Source organism: Carcharhinus amblyrhynchos, chromosome 26 (assembly GCF_965287045.1).
Source record: "Carcharhinus amblyrhynchos chromosome 26, sCarAmb.v2.hapA, whole genome shotgun sequence".
NCBI classification, from domain to species: Eukaryota; Metazoa; Chordata; class Chondrichthyes; order Carcharhiniformes; family Carcharhinidae; genus Carcharhinus; species Carcharhinus amblyrhynchos.
The window spans coordinates 21,787,477-21,803,543 of record NC_137349.1 but is presented as its reverse complement, the minus strand read 5'-3'; the positions used below and the strand labels follow the sequence as shown (position 1 = coordinate 21,803,543).

Genomic DNA, 16,067 nt, shown 5'->3' with positions numbered 1-16,067 from the left:
GTGTTCAGCTTGGCTAGTGGTTTTCTGAATAATGATAGTATGTACAGTGAATACTTGCTTGCATTTTCAGTTGAATGCTGAGGCCAGTGACATTTTAAAAGAGCTACAAATAAAACTCAATAACGTGTTGGATGATCTCAGCAGGGTGTTTGCATTAAGGTAAGAATTTCAACAAATTTGTAATATTTAAAATCTGCAATTCAATACAGTTATGCATTGACCACCTTTAATTGGATGAAGATTGTTTTAAATAATTAGTTTCAAAACCAAGAGTTTCACACCAAACCTAGCATATATTTGATAGTTTATCAAACTGGTACTCTAATAACTCTTACAACAAAAAGCTGTACTAGGGCTAAACAATACAATATGCAGCAATAATGATTTTTATATGATCGCTTTGAAAATTTGTTTTTATAACCAGCATTAAGTCCAGAGAGTTTAATAACAATTTCATTGGGGTAGGAAATTCTCACTTATTTTAATTAAAATTATTATAAATATATTGGGCAGAATCTTCCAACCATTCATGCCTCATTGCCACTGCAAGTGAGGACGGAGAATTTAGCGCTCAGTCAAATCTCCGTTCATGGTAATGGGACTAGAGAATCCCACTAGCATGATCGGCCAGAAGATTCTGCCCATTATATTTAATGTTTTGTTTGCAGTTTAACTATTGCAAATACAATTAATTACATATCATGAAAGACACCAAAGCTTAATGTACTCTGTTTTACAGCTTTAGTTTGGCTTGTTTTAAATGATGATTTATTTATGTCGTGCTTGATTCTCTCTGGTACTTTTCAGTTTTCAGCCTCACATTGAGGAATGTGTGAAGCAGATGGGAGATATTCTCAGCCAGGTGAAAGGAACAGGAAATGTCCCTGCCAGCACTTGTAACAGCGTGGCTCAGGATGCTGACAATGTTCTCCAACCACTCATGGACCTCCTGGATAGCAAGTTAGTCAGAGTTTTCTACATATTGAAATTAGAACATTTGTTGAGCACATTATTGACTCTTTAAGAGTTGAATCCTATTCATCTGCTTTCAAAATCACCGTACATATGAAAGGCCCAATTTTTGTGTTGACAAAGTCAATGGAAATGAAAGTTAGGTAGGACAAGCTAAAGTTGCCAATTTTACACTATTATCAAAGGTCAAATTAACATGTTGCACCATGTTGTTATGTAGTCATGATACCTAGCCATGTCCATTAGCATTACAAAACAAATTATCTATATTTAATTTAAGATTGAAGGAAACTTTGGTTTCCCTCTATCATTATGGAATGAAAAGGATTTATTTTGACTCCAGTTAAAATGTTATATCAATACAGGGGAAGATATTAATTCCATTACATTTACCCTTCCAGTCAGAAAAATGCTTTTATGTGGTGACTCTGGGAAAAAAAGGTTGGTTTACAATTGTATTTAAAGATATCTTATGTACCTGAGTAATACATACATCAGAAGCATATTCTATTAGATGTTTCCCTGGCTCAGTTCTCATAGAATCCTACAGTGCAGAAGGAGGCCATTCGGCCCATCTAGTCTGCACCAATCACAATCCCACCCAGGCCCTATCCCCATAACCCCATGCATTTACCCTAGCTAGCCCCCCGACACTAAGGGGCAATTTAGTATGGCCAATTTACCTAACCCGCACATTTTTGGACTGTGTGAGGGAACCAAAGCACCTGGAGGAAACCCATGCAGACCAGGGAGAACGTGCTAGCTCCACACAGACAGTCACCCAAGTTAAGAATCGAACCCAGGTCCCTGGTGCTGTGATGCAGCAGTACTAACCACTGTGCCACTATGCCACCCGTAATTGATAGTTGAAAGCATTGTCACTTCTGAGTCAGAGAATCCCACTCAAAAGTTTTGAGTACAAAATGTAGGTTGACACTCCAGTGCAGTACTGAAAGAATACTGCACTGTTGAAAATACCTCTTTTGGATGAGATATTAAACCGACGAATCATGTGGCCCTCAGGTAAGAATTAAAGACCCCATTATACTATTTTAAAAAGCAACATTGTCAATACTAATCCTTCACCCAACATCACTAAAAAAGATGTTCTGATCATTATTGTCATACTACTTATGAGCTTTGCTGTGCACAAATCGACTGTCGCATTTTATGTTACACAAGAGGCTACACCAAAAAAAAAATTAATTGGGAAAAATTGCTTTGGATGTCCCAAGTTTATGAAAGTTGTTATATAAAAGCAAGTTCTTTATTTATTTATAACAATTAGAGGATTAAATAAACTTAATATGGTTTTTTCTTTAAGGAAACTATTATTCTCTAGTTGCAAAGGCAATTTGACCCCCATAATCTCTATCACCAAGATTACCTACTTCCATCTCTCTAATATTACATGTTTCCATCTATCTCAGCCCATTAACAAGTTTATTATTTCCAGACTCTCTTGTAATTGCCTGTCTATAACCCCCTATAAACTTAATCGCGTCCATATTTCTTCTGCCCGTATGCTAATTGACATTATTCACTATTCTAACATCACTTGTCTGTTCACTGACCTTCATTGGCTTGAGGTCTGGCAGTGTCTCAGAATTAAAGTTCTTACTGTTTTCTTCAAATTCCCTCATACTCATGTCACCTCCTCCAGCTCTATAACCCTACAAGATCTCTGAACTCTTCCTCTGGCCTCCTGCAAGATATTGCTTTACATCACTGAACCACTGGTGGCCATACCTTCGACTGCCTAGACTTTTAGTCCTGAAATTCCATCAGTAAACCAGTCTGCTTCTATGTATCTCTCGCCAACTCTTTGACACACCTTAAAACCTACCTCTTTGAAGTATTTTGGACTATTTTTCTAAGCAGGCCTAAATGAGTGCAAGCTGTAACAGTTGCTAGTTTGAATGTTTGTGCAAGTTTTCTTCCTTTTTTCAGTTTGACACTCTTTGCAAAGATCTGTGAGAAAACCGTGTTGAAGCGTGTCCTAAAAGAATTATGGAAGATTGTAATGAACACAATGGAAAAGACCATTGTCTTACCACCTTTAACAGATCAAACGGTGAGTAGCAAGTTCTGAATTTGAATCCATATTTTTGCTTTAATATACTACTCAGCAAATTGATGTAGCAGAACAGAGCAAATATCAGATTGATCCATTCCGTCTGTAGAAGGATGAAGCAACCAATCATGTTGATTCTAAAATATATAGCTTATATTGATTATAATCTCCATACTTTGTAATAACAAATTCAGTTTATTCTTAATGTTATGAAGAAGTTGCAGTAAATTAATAATAAAATGTATATAAAGCAAAAACTCACTATGGATTGGGTTGCCTGCTGTAGTGCACAAGCTGAATTGAGGCACAATCAGTGTCAATACTTAAAGAATGCATTCTGTTCCAATCATCGTAAGCAGTGCTTTTGCTGACTAATGCAACTAGTGTGACCAAAGTAAAGCTATTTCTCATGAGTTTAGCATGGGTAAAGGAGTGAAGAGAACCATTGCAAATCTAAGTTAATTTCCACTAGATATCCTGATGGTGTTAAACACTCGCTTGTATATATATTGTAACTAAATATATCCTTCGTTACAAACAAAAAGGATTGTGCAAAAATGTTAATATCAATTGCTTAGTTGTCAATAGTTTGATATCTATGAAGTCCTTTGAATCTTTTGCATTAAGAAATTTAAAATTTTGTTCAGAATTGATGCAAAGTTTTTTTTTATTTTGTGTAAATCCAATTTTAATTAAACAATGTTTGAAAGAGCAAAAGTTTTTTTGAAAATCCAAATGCATATCACTGGTCTCTATTGACAATGTTTTGCAGTCTTTTTAATAATTAAAACCTTCAGATCTGAGTTTGCATGTTGGTTAAATTTAACCAAAGGTCTTGAGTGTTGAATAGTTTTCATGAACAACATTGTAAAATCAAGTGATTTGAAAATTGGAAAGTAATATGCTGGTCTGATTGATCATTTTCTTTAATTATCCTGCTCTCTGATAATGGCAGATGATTGTAAGTACAGCACTATGTGTCTGTCTGTCTGTCTGCTGTGCGTTCAGTAGAATCAGCCAGTATTGTTGTGTGTGGCTGCGCTCGTCAGTGTATGCTGCCACAAGCTGATGCACATGGCTGACTCTGGTTACTAATAACTACCTCTGCTAGGCTCCCATACCTGAAATTTCCCTTGTTTTGTCAATTGAATGTTTGCTCCTTCTGGGTTTAAAAAGTCTGTTAGAAGTGTGTTGTATGTTTACAGCTCAATGCTGGATGTGCATATCACGGAAATGCCCATCTAAGTAAAAGCTAACTGCTTGTCTTTGTTGAAATGTTATTACGTGTATCAGTTGCTACCACTGTTGAATTAACAGCTGCAGTATATGTGTTTTAAACCTGTTGGCTGATTCCCTTTTTGCAAGAGATACCCAATCAAAGATACCATGCTGAAATGCATCTGCAGTTGTGTTTTGTTCATTGTTCATAATAAGATCTGCTGACAGTGATAAGTGTTGCAATATTACAAAATTGTCTTCTCAACTAGTTCAAATATGACATTGTGCTCTTAGCTGCTTTGATTATTGATAGTGAATGGTAACTGTTGAAACATTAGAATATTATCTCTGATTAGAAATAAATACAATTATAATTTTCCTAATGTAGTCATCAGGATAGGAATCTCGACCTGATGTAGTTGAAAAGCACCGTCTATCCTCTCTCCCACCGCATTTTACTACCCTCGCCTGATGAAGTACAATTCTGCAGACTCTAGTAGCTCTCTGACAAGTGATCATTTATCATGTGTTAGTTTTGGTGGTAAGCATATGTAAGCTATTTGACACTGGAAGGATGCATAGTAAACTCAAAATAAGACCATCAGAAATAATCTGTAAAAATGTTACATCAAGCAAACACCATGAACAGTAAATTCAAATTTTGATGCTAAAATCAAAGGGGAAATCCAATATCAGCACGCATACATGTACAGCCATTTGGGTATACAAATTCAATCTAAACATAAATGCACCTTTTGCTGGAGATTTTACTAATGTTTGACTCTTTTTTTCATTTATTTTTAAGCGTAATTTTCATAGGCTGCCCATTTGTGGTGCAGAACCTGTGGTGCCTATATTTTTTTAAAGCATCTTCTAACTGAATATAAGTAGACTGTAACAGGAACAACAAGAACAACTTAAATTTCTGAGAAATGTGATGACACATTGTTGAATATTATGTTCAAATTAATGTATCTCAGTTATCCAATTCTAACTTGGGCAAAAAGCTTATAAAGCCTGAATTGGCCAGATCTGCCTTTCAAGCAAATTAGCCTTAACAAAGACTGATTAATATTAATTATTTCTAAACTTAATATTACAATCTTTAACTCAATAATGAATATCACTAATAAAGGCCAAGGCCTTTTAGGAGGAATTACCCCTCGTACACATAATGTGTTGTCACAATGGAAAATAAATTTATCACATTGCATTTCACACTATCAGGCAGAATTTGATGTTAAGCTTTTGTGTAGATTTATACAAATTTAAATTGGGGAAATGTCAGCATTTCTGATCCAGACTGCTTGATAAAGTGCGTTTCACATGACGCTTAACCCTGGAAAAGGAGAAAATGTGTTACCAGATCCAATCCAGCTGTGAAAAACTGCATAAAAATTGCTAATTACGAAATGTTATAGACAGTGGGCAGGGAGATGCTGGAGAGACACAGGCTATTCATTCCTCCCAGCATATTATCTCTAAAAGAGAAAGAGTTAACTTGCAAGAATTCTTACAAGAGCCTATAACCTCTAGTAGTAATATTTATATGTTGTATTAAAGAATGTGACACAGGTCTGGAATTTGCTCTTAGTGGCGAAGAACAGCACTCACCATTCAGCTCATTGACAACGGCCCACAGACTTTATTCCAAGATTTCTCATAATCCGGGGTGTTTTCCAGTGCGGCATCTTTTACATGGAATCTGCAGCATCTGTGAAAACAGCAAGCAACAGTAATTAAAATACCCTCACTCAGAGCACAGAGCCCAAATCAGCAAGGATAACATAGGAAGAGTCCTAACCAGAAAGAACAATATAGGAAGTATAAAGAAGATTTAAATGATGTAGTGAAAGCAAAAAAAAGGGAAATACAGATGGGGTTAATGATGAGAGATAAACAGAAAAGGTTTTCAAAAGTTATTTATTCTTTAAAATCTGCACCATTTGTTTTCCTGAGGGAATGTGATTCTGCATCTGCAAAAATTAGGTTTTCAGGGCCACAGAGGTCGTTCAGCGGTTACTCCTTAGAACTAATTAAGTCCTAAATGCACCAGTCTTAACTTTTTCCATTGTCTTTAATTGCAGAACTAATAAGTATTGCAAGTTCACATGTTACACTGATTTCAATGCTGAATCATATTGACATAGATTGGAACAATGCACCCTTAAGAGGATTGGGGTATTTCTGATAGCAACTTCGTGTTGGATTTCTATGTTTAACTGGGCAGGCTTGGATGCCAGAATTGCTGTCATCATAATAAGTGCTAATAAACTCACTTAATATTGTAGCAAAATCCAGATGATAAATTGTCCCTATGAATTACCAGTAATTTATCTTCACTATGGCTAATAAGAAAAAATGTTAGACAGCTGTGGGAGATTCAGGCTTTAGAAGCTTTTTGGCAGTGTAGATTTTGATTGACCATTATATTGTCTGCAGGGTTAAAGATGACGCTGTGTGTAATTTCACAGGCAGAATCAGGCACTTGAAACAAATATTTGGTTTCTTCTGAAGCTTGCTGGCAGAGAGTCTGTAAAGAAATCTAAACACACCATTTGGAGGTTTTGCCAAATTAAATACAGGAAGGTCATAGGAGCTTTGCTTTATTGTCTTGCTGTGTAGCTTGCTGAGTTTTTTTGGGAGGGAAGTTTTGGATTTGAGTTTGTTTCATTTTTCCCAAATCACAGTAAATTATGAAAATACTCCAGCTAAACAGTTAAAACTATGAAAACTTTAGGCCCAAAGCCGTCTAACAGACTTTATGGGAGTGTTTTATGTGTATTTCCACATAATGATGTCTTACTAATTTTTAAAAATCTTTATCCTTCAGGAACAAAGCTTAATCAAAAGACAATAAATCTTTAACAGAACATATTTTCTATACTGCAAATAAAAGTTACAAAGCTTATTGTTTTGCTTTTGATCAGGGATAACAATTGGATTGTATTAGATCATTACATCTAACCAATGCTTCCAAAAACATGAGATTAAGCTTTGTCCTGATTGGATTTTAGTCATATGTACAATTAATGGCTATACATGGAATGATTTGGGAAGGTATTATCATTATTCCAGTGGATACGCTATTAAAGCAAACTTGAAAAAGACATAACAGTATTGGAACTAACAAATATCAGTCTTGGCTGAGTGTTGGTGTTCTTCCCTTTCAAATGTAGACTCAGTGTTCAAGAGCACTCCAGAGACTTGAGCATATGTCCTAGGTTGGCATTTCATTGCAGTAATAGGTCTTTCAAATGAGACTTTGGCCAGGATTCTTCTGTTGGGCTTACAGGGGTCTCACCCACCAGTCAGAAAATCAGCAGGGAGCCTCCATCAGTTCCAAGGGCATTTAAGTGGCCATCATTCATTGCCATCCTTCCCCATGATTGAGGTTACCAGTGATAGTCCTGCCTGCTGAGAGCTGCCTGCCAAGCAGAAGCCAGCAGCTCCATATGCCACCAGCACCAACGGGAGGCAGCAATTGCTAATTACACTGTATTCACCAAAGGCCCAGGATTATGGTGGGATTCCAGTGAAGATGGAATAGGGAGGTAGGAAGGACTATTACTTACGTGGCGAAAAACTGCAGCAGGCGACGGTGCAGAGGGACCTCGGGGTCCTTGTGCATGAGTCGCAAAAACCCAGCTTGCAGGTGCAGCAGGTGGTCAGGAAGGCGAATGGGATGCTGGCCTTCATAGCGAGGGGGATTGAATATAAAAGTAGGGAGGTCTTGCTGCAGCTGTATAGGGCATTGGTGAGGCCGCAGCTGGAGTACTGTGTGCAGTTTTGGGCGCCGCACCTGCGCAAGGATATTTTGGCCCTGGAGGGAGTGCAGAGGAGGTTTACTAGGCTGATACCGGAGTTGAGGGGATTGAGCTATGAGGAGAGGCTGAATAAACTAGGCTTGTACTCGTTAGAGTTTAGAAGAATGAGGGGAGATCTCATTGAGACGTATAAGATGATGAATGGGATGGATAGGATAGAGGTGGAGAGACTCTTCCCGCTCAAAAAAGACACTAGGACTAGGGGGCACAGCCTCAAGATAAAGGGGAGGCGGTTTAGAACGGAGTTGAGGAGGAACTTCTTCACTCAAAGGGTGGTGAATCTCTGGAATTCTCTGCCCGTTGAAGTGGTGGAGGCTGCCTCGCTAAATATTTTTAAGAAGCGGGTTGATGGGTTCTTGATAAGAGAGGGGATTAAGGGTTATGGGGAGAGGGCGGGAAAGTGGAACTGAGCTACAACAGATCAGCCATGATCTTATTGAATGGCGGGGCAGGCTCGAAGGGCTAGATGGCCTACTCCTGCTCCTATTTCTTATGTTCTTATCATGGAGTGAGAGTTTTGGGAGGGGGGGGTTGGAAGGGTTGGCTTTCAGGAACCACCCTCCTGCCTGATAGTGGGTCTCTCGATCAGGCATGGAGTGTGTTATAGCAAGGGATCTCACCCCCCTCCCCACCCCACCACCCCGCCAGTGGTCGGTGGGTTTGCTGGGCAGCAATCTGAGGGCATTGGAAATCTGTGGGGCTTTGCACTAAATTACAATGAGCTTTATTGTCCTATTATTGGCATAATTGACATCCCACAACCAGCGGTCAGGAATTCTGTATCAGCTTGTTTCACATTCCAACTTACTTGGGGGAGGTTTTTGCTGCTGGGAGACTGATGTGGATCTCATGGTGAGTCAGCCACCATGTTTCCTGCCATGACAGACTGCATTAAAGCTAGCTCTTCAAATTAAGACCCTGTCTACCTGCATGAAAGATTTTATGGTGCTATTTGAAGAAGTTTTCCTAGTATGCTAGACAAAATTTATTCATCACTCAACATTACTAGAGCAGGTTTTTTCATCATCAGCCTGAATTATGTTATTGTGACATTACCATGTGTTAATTGACTGAAATATTTGCCTACATAATAGCAGTAGCAATATTTAAAATGACTTGGTTGGCAGAGAAGCACTCTGGGATATCCTAAGAATGTGAAAAGTGTTGTATTAAATAAAGTTATTTCTTAATAAGAAATATAGAAAGTGTAGCATGGAGATGAAAAGGGAGACTAGAGGAGAATATGAAAAATAGTTATTGGATATAACCTAAAAGGTTTACATAACATATACGAATAGTTAAACTGAGATCAGGAGCTCATGGGGTGATGGAATTAGTTAATAAATATTTTACACTGTTTTTCATGAGACGTGGGATTCGCAGGCAAAGAAGAGTTTATTGCCCTTGAGAAGATGGTGGCAAGGTGACTTCCTGATCTGGTGTCAAAAAGAATGTATGAATACTAGAGAATCATATGGATCAATTGTCACAGAAAACTTGAGTAATTGGTTGCTGAAAAAAATAATGTAACTCAAAGTAATTCATTGGGACTTAGTGCGATGTGCCCTGGAAGACACCTACAGTTAGCAAAGGTTCTGCTTCCAATGTTTCCATCTTTAGTGGAGAGTAGAATTATTGGGAAAGACTCGCAAGGTAAGTTAGTTAACGATTAGTTAAATTTAGCAAACTCTTTGGGGTGTAAAGAAGATTTTAAATCACCATCCATCCCGCCCCATACTGGCAGGGGAGAGCTAGAGTATTAACAAGTTTAAATTGCAGAATGCACAACCAACCTGCTGCTGTTGGGCTGAAAGCAGGGTTAGTATAATTTGGATTGTGAAGCATAGAGTGGCACAGATACAATAGGCTGTATAGTTTTATATGCTAATACACTATACAATTGTAAAATCAGTCTCAAATTTGTGATGTGTCAGAAATGTTCCTATTTGAATAAAACGTAGGAAATAGTTATCACTCAAGTAGTTTGCAGTGTTTTTAAAAAGATCTTGTTTGAGACATACAGAGAAGATAATGTAGAGAAGGTCATGTCTTCCATTAAAAAACGAACTGAAATGATCTGACTGAAATAGAGCTTTTATATGGATTGCATTATATCTTTAAAAACCATGTTCAACACCTTTTTCATCATAAACTTGAGTTGATCATTATAGGCTCTGAAAAGGTTTTCTGAACATTACCATTTGAGTAAAATGGAAAAAAATGTGGCATTTTCAACATTGTCACCTTGAAGACCACAATACAAACAAGAAACAATTAATGTTACAAGACAATTATTTTTTATTCTTTTATTGGTAATATCATTTATCGAACAAGAACATTACAAACCGTCCATGACTCTCACCCAGAAATGGGTCATGTATAACAAGAAAAAGCTTAACGCACTGTGATATTCCTTGTCTGCTATTTTATGAGGTGTTGGGCCATTTATCTCCTTACCCTTTCTAAAACAAGCAAATAATGATATATGTTAAATTATTAACATGAATATACCTACAACTATCCTAAATATAGTGAACATTTAATAGGGATTTATTCCAAAAAATACAACCACTTCATACAAAGTGGGGAAATAATATGCAAGACAAATTTAAATTTAAACAGAGAACATTTATTTTGTCTCAGAAGGTTCACACAAATTACTAGTTTCCAGACATTCACAATAAGAAACACATTTGGTTAGGGTTGATCACAGGAAGTTTTGCAACTACAATTATGTGCTCATTAACAATTCAAAACACTTATCTTTGTTTAAATCCTACTTAAATCGACAGCGAAAAACACGCATTTGTGACGCATATGAAGATAATCTACTTTGGGCCAAAAAAAAGTGACTTCGATTGGAAGGGAAAATCATTTTTATCAAGTGTCATCAGATTCTTGCCAGCAGGCAAACAGCTGATCACTTTATGACAGTTGTGTCCATTGTGGTTTAAACAAGGACAGTTTAGCCAACTGCTTGGTTGTAATCTTAATCAGATCGCTATTCAAAGATTTTCCACTGTAAGCACTGTGGCCCAGATGTTGAGGTGAGTGACAAAGCAGCGCACTCATCACTGACCTCAAAGAAAGCTGTTTCTGGCACCAATTATAAAGGATATCTGTTTGTCCAGCAAAAGTGATGCCATCAAGTAGAGTAAGCATTGAAGAATTCTCACTGGCAGCCAACTAGGAATTATCATTTTATTGGGATTATAGTGGATGCTGAAATAAGAACCTTAAAAATTGTACTAAAACATGTAGAATTTTTATAATTAAGCAGAAATTTGACATTTCACAAAAATAAAATTCATTTTCTGGGTCAGAAAGGTTGCTCAGTACTGCTTAGTGTTTAAATACATAGCTGCACCTCATTCAACAGGGAAGAGTTTTACCAAGGGCTTTTACAGTGAGACTATTCACAAGAATAAAGGTTTGTGGTACATGATTTCAAAAGATCCCCATCTTTGGGGACTTCTATAGCATATCCTGTGGCAGAGCAGGAAATCACTGGCAGCAACTTCTGGATTTCCGCTTTTTACTAGATGCCAGAAGTTGCTGTCAGTTTCACAGTTACAATAAAGAATGCTAACAATTTCATCATTATTACAACTGCAGACTTCAGGCCTATGTAGCTTCACTTTACACAAGCCCATTGCACGAGTTGCATTGTATAATTTTATTAGTTGATCTGAACAGTAACTGAAGTCTCAAAATACAATTGAAGTTTTATACATTATAATCTTACCATCTGCTATGTTTTGTACCTCACAAACATGAGAACTGATCTCCAATTTGAATTTAATAACTCTGCATATCTGTATTTTCAGGTAAATTTCCATGATTTAACTATGTCATGTTGTTAAATTCTCTCCCTAAATATGTGGCCGCCACTGTGAATTTGTGTTGACAGGTTTCTGCATTCAAGTAATAAACAATGTGAAAAGTAATAAATACTCTCTTTTCAGGGAAGGGTGAAGCTTGTCTGTCACAGCGATGTAAGAAAATAATTCGGTGTTGAATGTGTCTGTGACTGTATTTTGAAAATGTTTTGTGCAGTGCTAGATTGTAACCGTTGTTTTTATAAACTGCTATTTTAGCTGAGTTTCGGCATTCATTTTTCTTTTCATCTTTTCTGTACCAAAGGGCACGCAGCTCATTTTCAATGCTGCAAAAGAACTGGGACAGCTTTCCAAGCTAAAGGTAGGTGTGTAATGCATCTTAATCCACATCATTACTCCTGTAACATGCAATCATCTATATAGTGAAGTGTCTTCTGCAGCAGAATTCCTGTTGCTCAGTGAACATTTTAATTCCAGCCCATCGTACAAAATAACATGTTGGGCAAGGACAATTTATTCCACCGATTTTGCTGTATGTCTAAATTTACAGAGTGCACAAACACTTGCTGGACTAAAAACCAAGCGTTTAAATGAAATAATTACATATCTTACACTTGTTTCTCTCATATCTCCTCTCACATCACCCGTAGGTTCATTTTATCCATGTTTTAAAATTAATATTCTACTAGGTGATTTTATTTATAATTGATAATTATAACAATCTCCTGTTCACTTTATCCCAAACCCACTAAACTGTCGGCTGAATAGGTTTCCTTTTTTGCCCTCTTGTAGTGAGAAAGGTTGATAATGATAAAGATGCACACACAAAAATTGAAACTTCCTAATATATTTGATATGTAAAGACCCAATACTTGGAGAATATGGATCATGTTTTGAAAGAAGAAAATAATTAAAATTAGTATGAGAAATTTAGTTCTAATGGTATAGATGCAAGCAGTTATATCTGTATTTGGTACTATTTATAAGGTCTTTTGTACTTTCAGGATCACATGGTCAGAGAAGAAGCCAAAAGTCTTTCCCCTAAGCAATGTGCTGTAGTGGAGCTTGCACTAGATACTATTAAGGTAATAATTGTTTCAATTAGTGAAAATCTGGGGCTGAACTTTTGTTTTTGCATCAGAATGTCAATGTTGGGAGCATTTCCAGGTTCTGACCCCACATTATGTAAGTTTTGGATGCCTGATAGAATTTTCAAGAAATGGCTGATTACTGGTCAGATGGTACATCAGCTGTCCAATTTGAGATGGTGGGCTGGCTTATGAGACCGGAGGGCCAATAGAGCAGGTCCTCTAGTGCTGAAAGATTACCAATCCCACAGTCAGAGGTCAGTGTTGCTAATATAGGTTTGGGAAAGAGAGGGCAATGTTAATTGAAGAAGTGGCTATAGTTGCCAGACCATCATTGCAGAGGGAAAGCCTCTCCATAGGGCAGCTGTCCCTATGGCTATCATGGCTGCAATGAGGGCTTAACTTTAACGATAGAGTGTGGCCCCTTGGTCTGTTGCCAGGAGCCACCACCATTCATGAGCTGAGTTCCAGCCTCAGCAGGCAGATCTCTAAATCTTGCTGGCAGGTAGCAGTCACCCCCATCTGCTGGAGGCAGGCACATGCTGACAGGCTGGCAAAGTAGCAAGAATTTGTCAATCTACCTGTCCTGCCTCCATAGCTGAATGAAAGTTCAACCCTTGGTTTCCTGTTAATAAATGTACTTGATGGTCAGATCTGTATTTATCGACATGAGGCAACATAATACAGTATAGAAATTCCACAATGAGTACACACCATTAACCAGAGTAACATTTTATCAGACCACAAGACAATTGATAAAATGACTTGATGCAAGATGGAGTGATATAATAATAAATATCCAGCAGTTGGAGTTGTAACTGAATTGGATCACATTCCAATTTCAGTAACACATATATTTCAGTCCAGTTTTTTTTATTCAGTGCCCACGAAGAAATATATCAATATGAAAATTAGACCATCCTAATCATGGCTAATCTGATCATTTATCAGGTTTATACACTGGACTAATGCAATTTCATTTATCCTTGTTAAATTTGCTTGATTTTCCTTGTTACTTATATTATTATGCTGAATTTTTTGTTTTAATTTTAAATTATTTTATGTCCTGATTCTTAAAGTCCTTAGAGTAAAATAGTAAAAATAATACTAGCCATAAAGTACTTGAACCTCAGCCTCAAATTCGGAACCATCTTGACCGATGCACTCCTAATTTGGATAAGTGTTCTGACCAGTAAGTGTTTATATTGTCTTTCTGACATGTGATTGTCTTAGCTTTATCATTACAATGTCAAACAGCCCTTGTGATGCAGGTAATAGCAATGTTGACCAAAAAGAATGATTGTCCATTGTTAGCTTGGTTTGCTGTACCATATCAAACATGAGTGCTGTGATCTTCAAATGAGATTCATGAAGTTGACTGAGGGTCTTTTAATGATTTAGCAATATTTCCATGCTGGTGGAGTTGGCCTGAAGAAGACCTTCTTAGAAAAAAGTCCAGACCTCCAATCTCTACGGTATGCTCTGTCGCTCTACACACAGGCTACTGACACGCTTATTAAAACATTTATCCAGTCTCAGTCATCTCAGGGTAAGTATAACTTTGGTCAATCTGTTTTGTTCACTAGATGCACATTAACTGCCAGACAAACTTATTGTTTTAATCTGAATTGATTGTATATTCTGTAACATTTAGATAATTTTAAAAGCTATTGCAAGATCAATTATTTTACGAATGCTCACTATAACAGACCGTGTTAGTGGATATTTAAAAAGCTGTATTCTGGGAACAAATGTGCTGAGGCAAAATAAGCACAAGAGATATTTGAACTACCATTTGTCTTTGTTTCTGCTTTGATGCCTCTTGCTTGATCAACTGTGTCCCTTATTTCAACACAGATGCACTAAAATATTCATCAACATGAGTGAAATGTTCGCATTCTAAAACAATAAAGGAATCCATGAATATATGTATTTACCTATCTAATGTACGACATTAACAGACTACAATGCTAAATTTAATTAGGAAACAACTAGATTTCCAAAAGTGTCAACATTATGGATCAAGGAAACTATTACATTCTAAGCAGTTATACCACAGAAGAGCTGTAGCTATTATGCTTTATTGAAGACATTACTTGCTGTCAAATATTGTAGAATTGGGATTAATTTATTTTACTAAGCATATTAGCTGAAGTTAAACTTTTATAAATAAATGTCAACTCTTCATTCAAGATGCTGTTAGTCTGCTCTTGACAAAGGTCTAACTTACAGACTTTAATTATTTAAATTAATTAGGTTATACATTAATTTTATAGCTTTTAATTCAAAACATGAGACAAAATGCCCTAATAAAATGATCTGTTCAATTACCTCTAATGCCTTAATCACGGTTGAAAATATTACTCAATCGTATTACTCCCTTGCATAAGTTGCTTTAGAGTAGATTCAAACAGCAATATCTGAGTTATTGTTGACTTCTACATGTAGTCACTTACTAATTATCCAAACACATTTGAAATGAATAAATTTCCATTTTTTTCAATATTATTTGTATCTAAATATATAACAAATAAAAATATATTGCATTCTTTGGGTCTTATGGAATGTACAGGGGTTATAGCTTTGCACCTAAAATTGCATTCACTTTGAATAGCATTTTTCCTTGCCTTTCCCAGGCTAGGTTGCATGCTATACACCATGAACTGACATAATCAGGCAACATTTTAAAACATCATCTTTTTTGAAGAATTTTTTGCCTTAAAAAAGACATGGTTTCCCAAGTGGTAACTTGGTAAAATTTGATTAATAGAACTGGAAATACATTCATCATGGAAATCAGTATTTTAAAATCACAGGCTGGGAAAAGCAGCATTAAAGTTGCTGGCAACAACGGCTGCTTTCTCCACTGTATTGTTGGAAACATAGGAAAAAAGGCAAGTGGTGGATCCTACAGTCTCATGGTGGTGGGGGAGGTGCAATCAGAGCAACTTTGTTTTAAAAAGACCAGAGCGCTATATTTAAAGGCCACCCAGTGCACAAAGGCTTGTAATTCTGGTCTGTTCGTATGCCAGTGTGAATAGCATTTTTT

General features: G+C 36.8%; 1 protein-coding gene across 1 annotated transcript in view; it reads left to right on the top strand.

Moving 5' to 3' along the window:
• LOC145358503 (protein unc-13 homolog A-like) overlaps positions 1-16,067 on the top strand; it is a 367,395-nt gene that overhangs the window by 329,404 nt on the left and 21,924 nt on the right. Inside the window, exons 34-41 of the mRNA XM_080212618.1 lie at positions 71-159; positions 808-960; positions 2,923-3,046; positions 4,002-4,007; positions 12,057-12,086; positions 12,235-12,291; positions 12,935-13,015; positions 14,420-14,567. Coding sequence (XP_080068744.1) covers positions 71-159; positions 808-960; positions 2,923-3,046; positions 4,002-4,007; positions 12,057-12,086; positions 12,235-12,291; positions 12,935-13,015; positions 14,420-14,567 — 688 coding nt within the window. The remainder of the gene's footprint in view (positions 1-70; positions 160-807; positions 961-2,922; positions 3,047-4,001; positions 4,008-12,056; positions 12,087-12,234; positions 12,292-12,934; positions 13,016-14,419; positions 14,568-16,067) is intronic.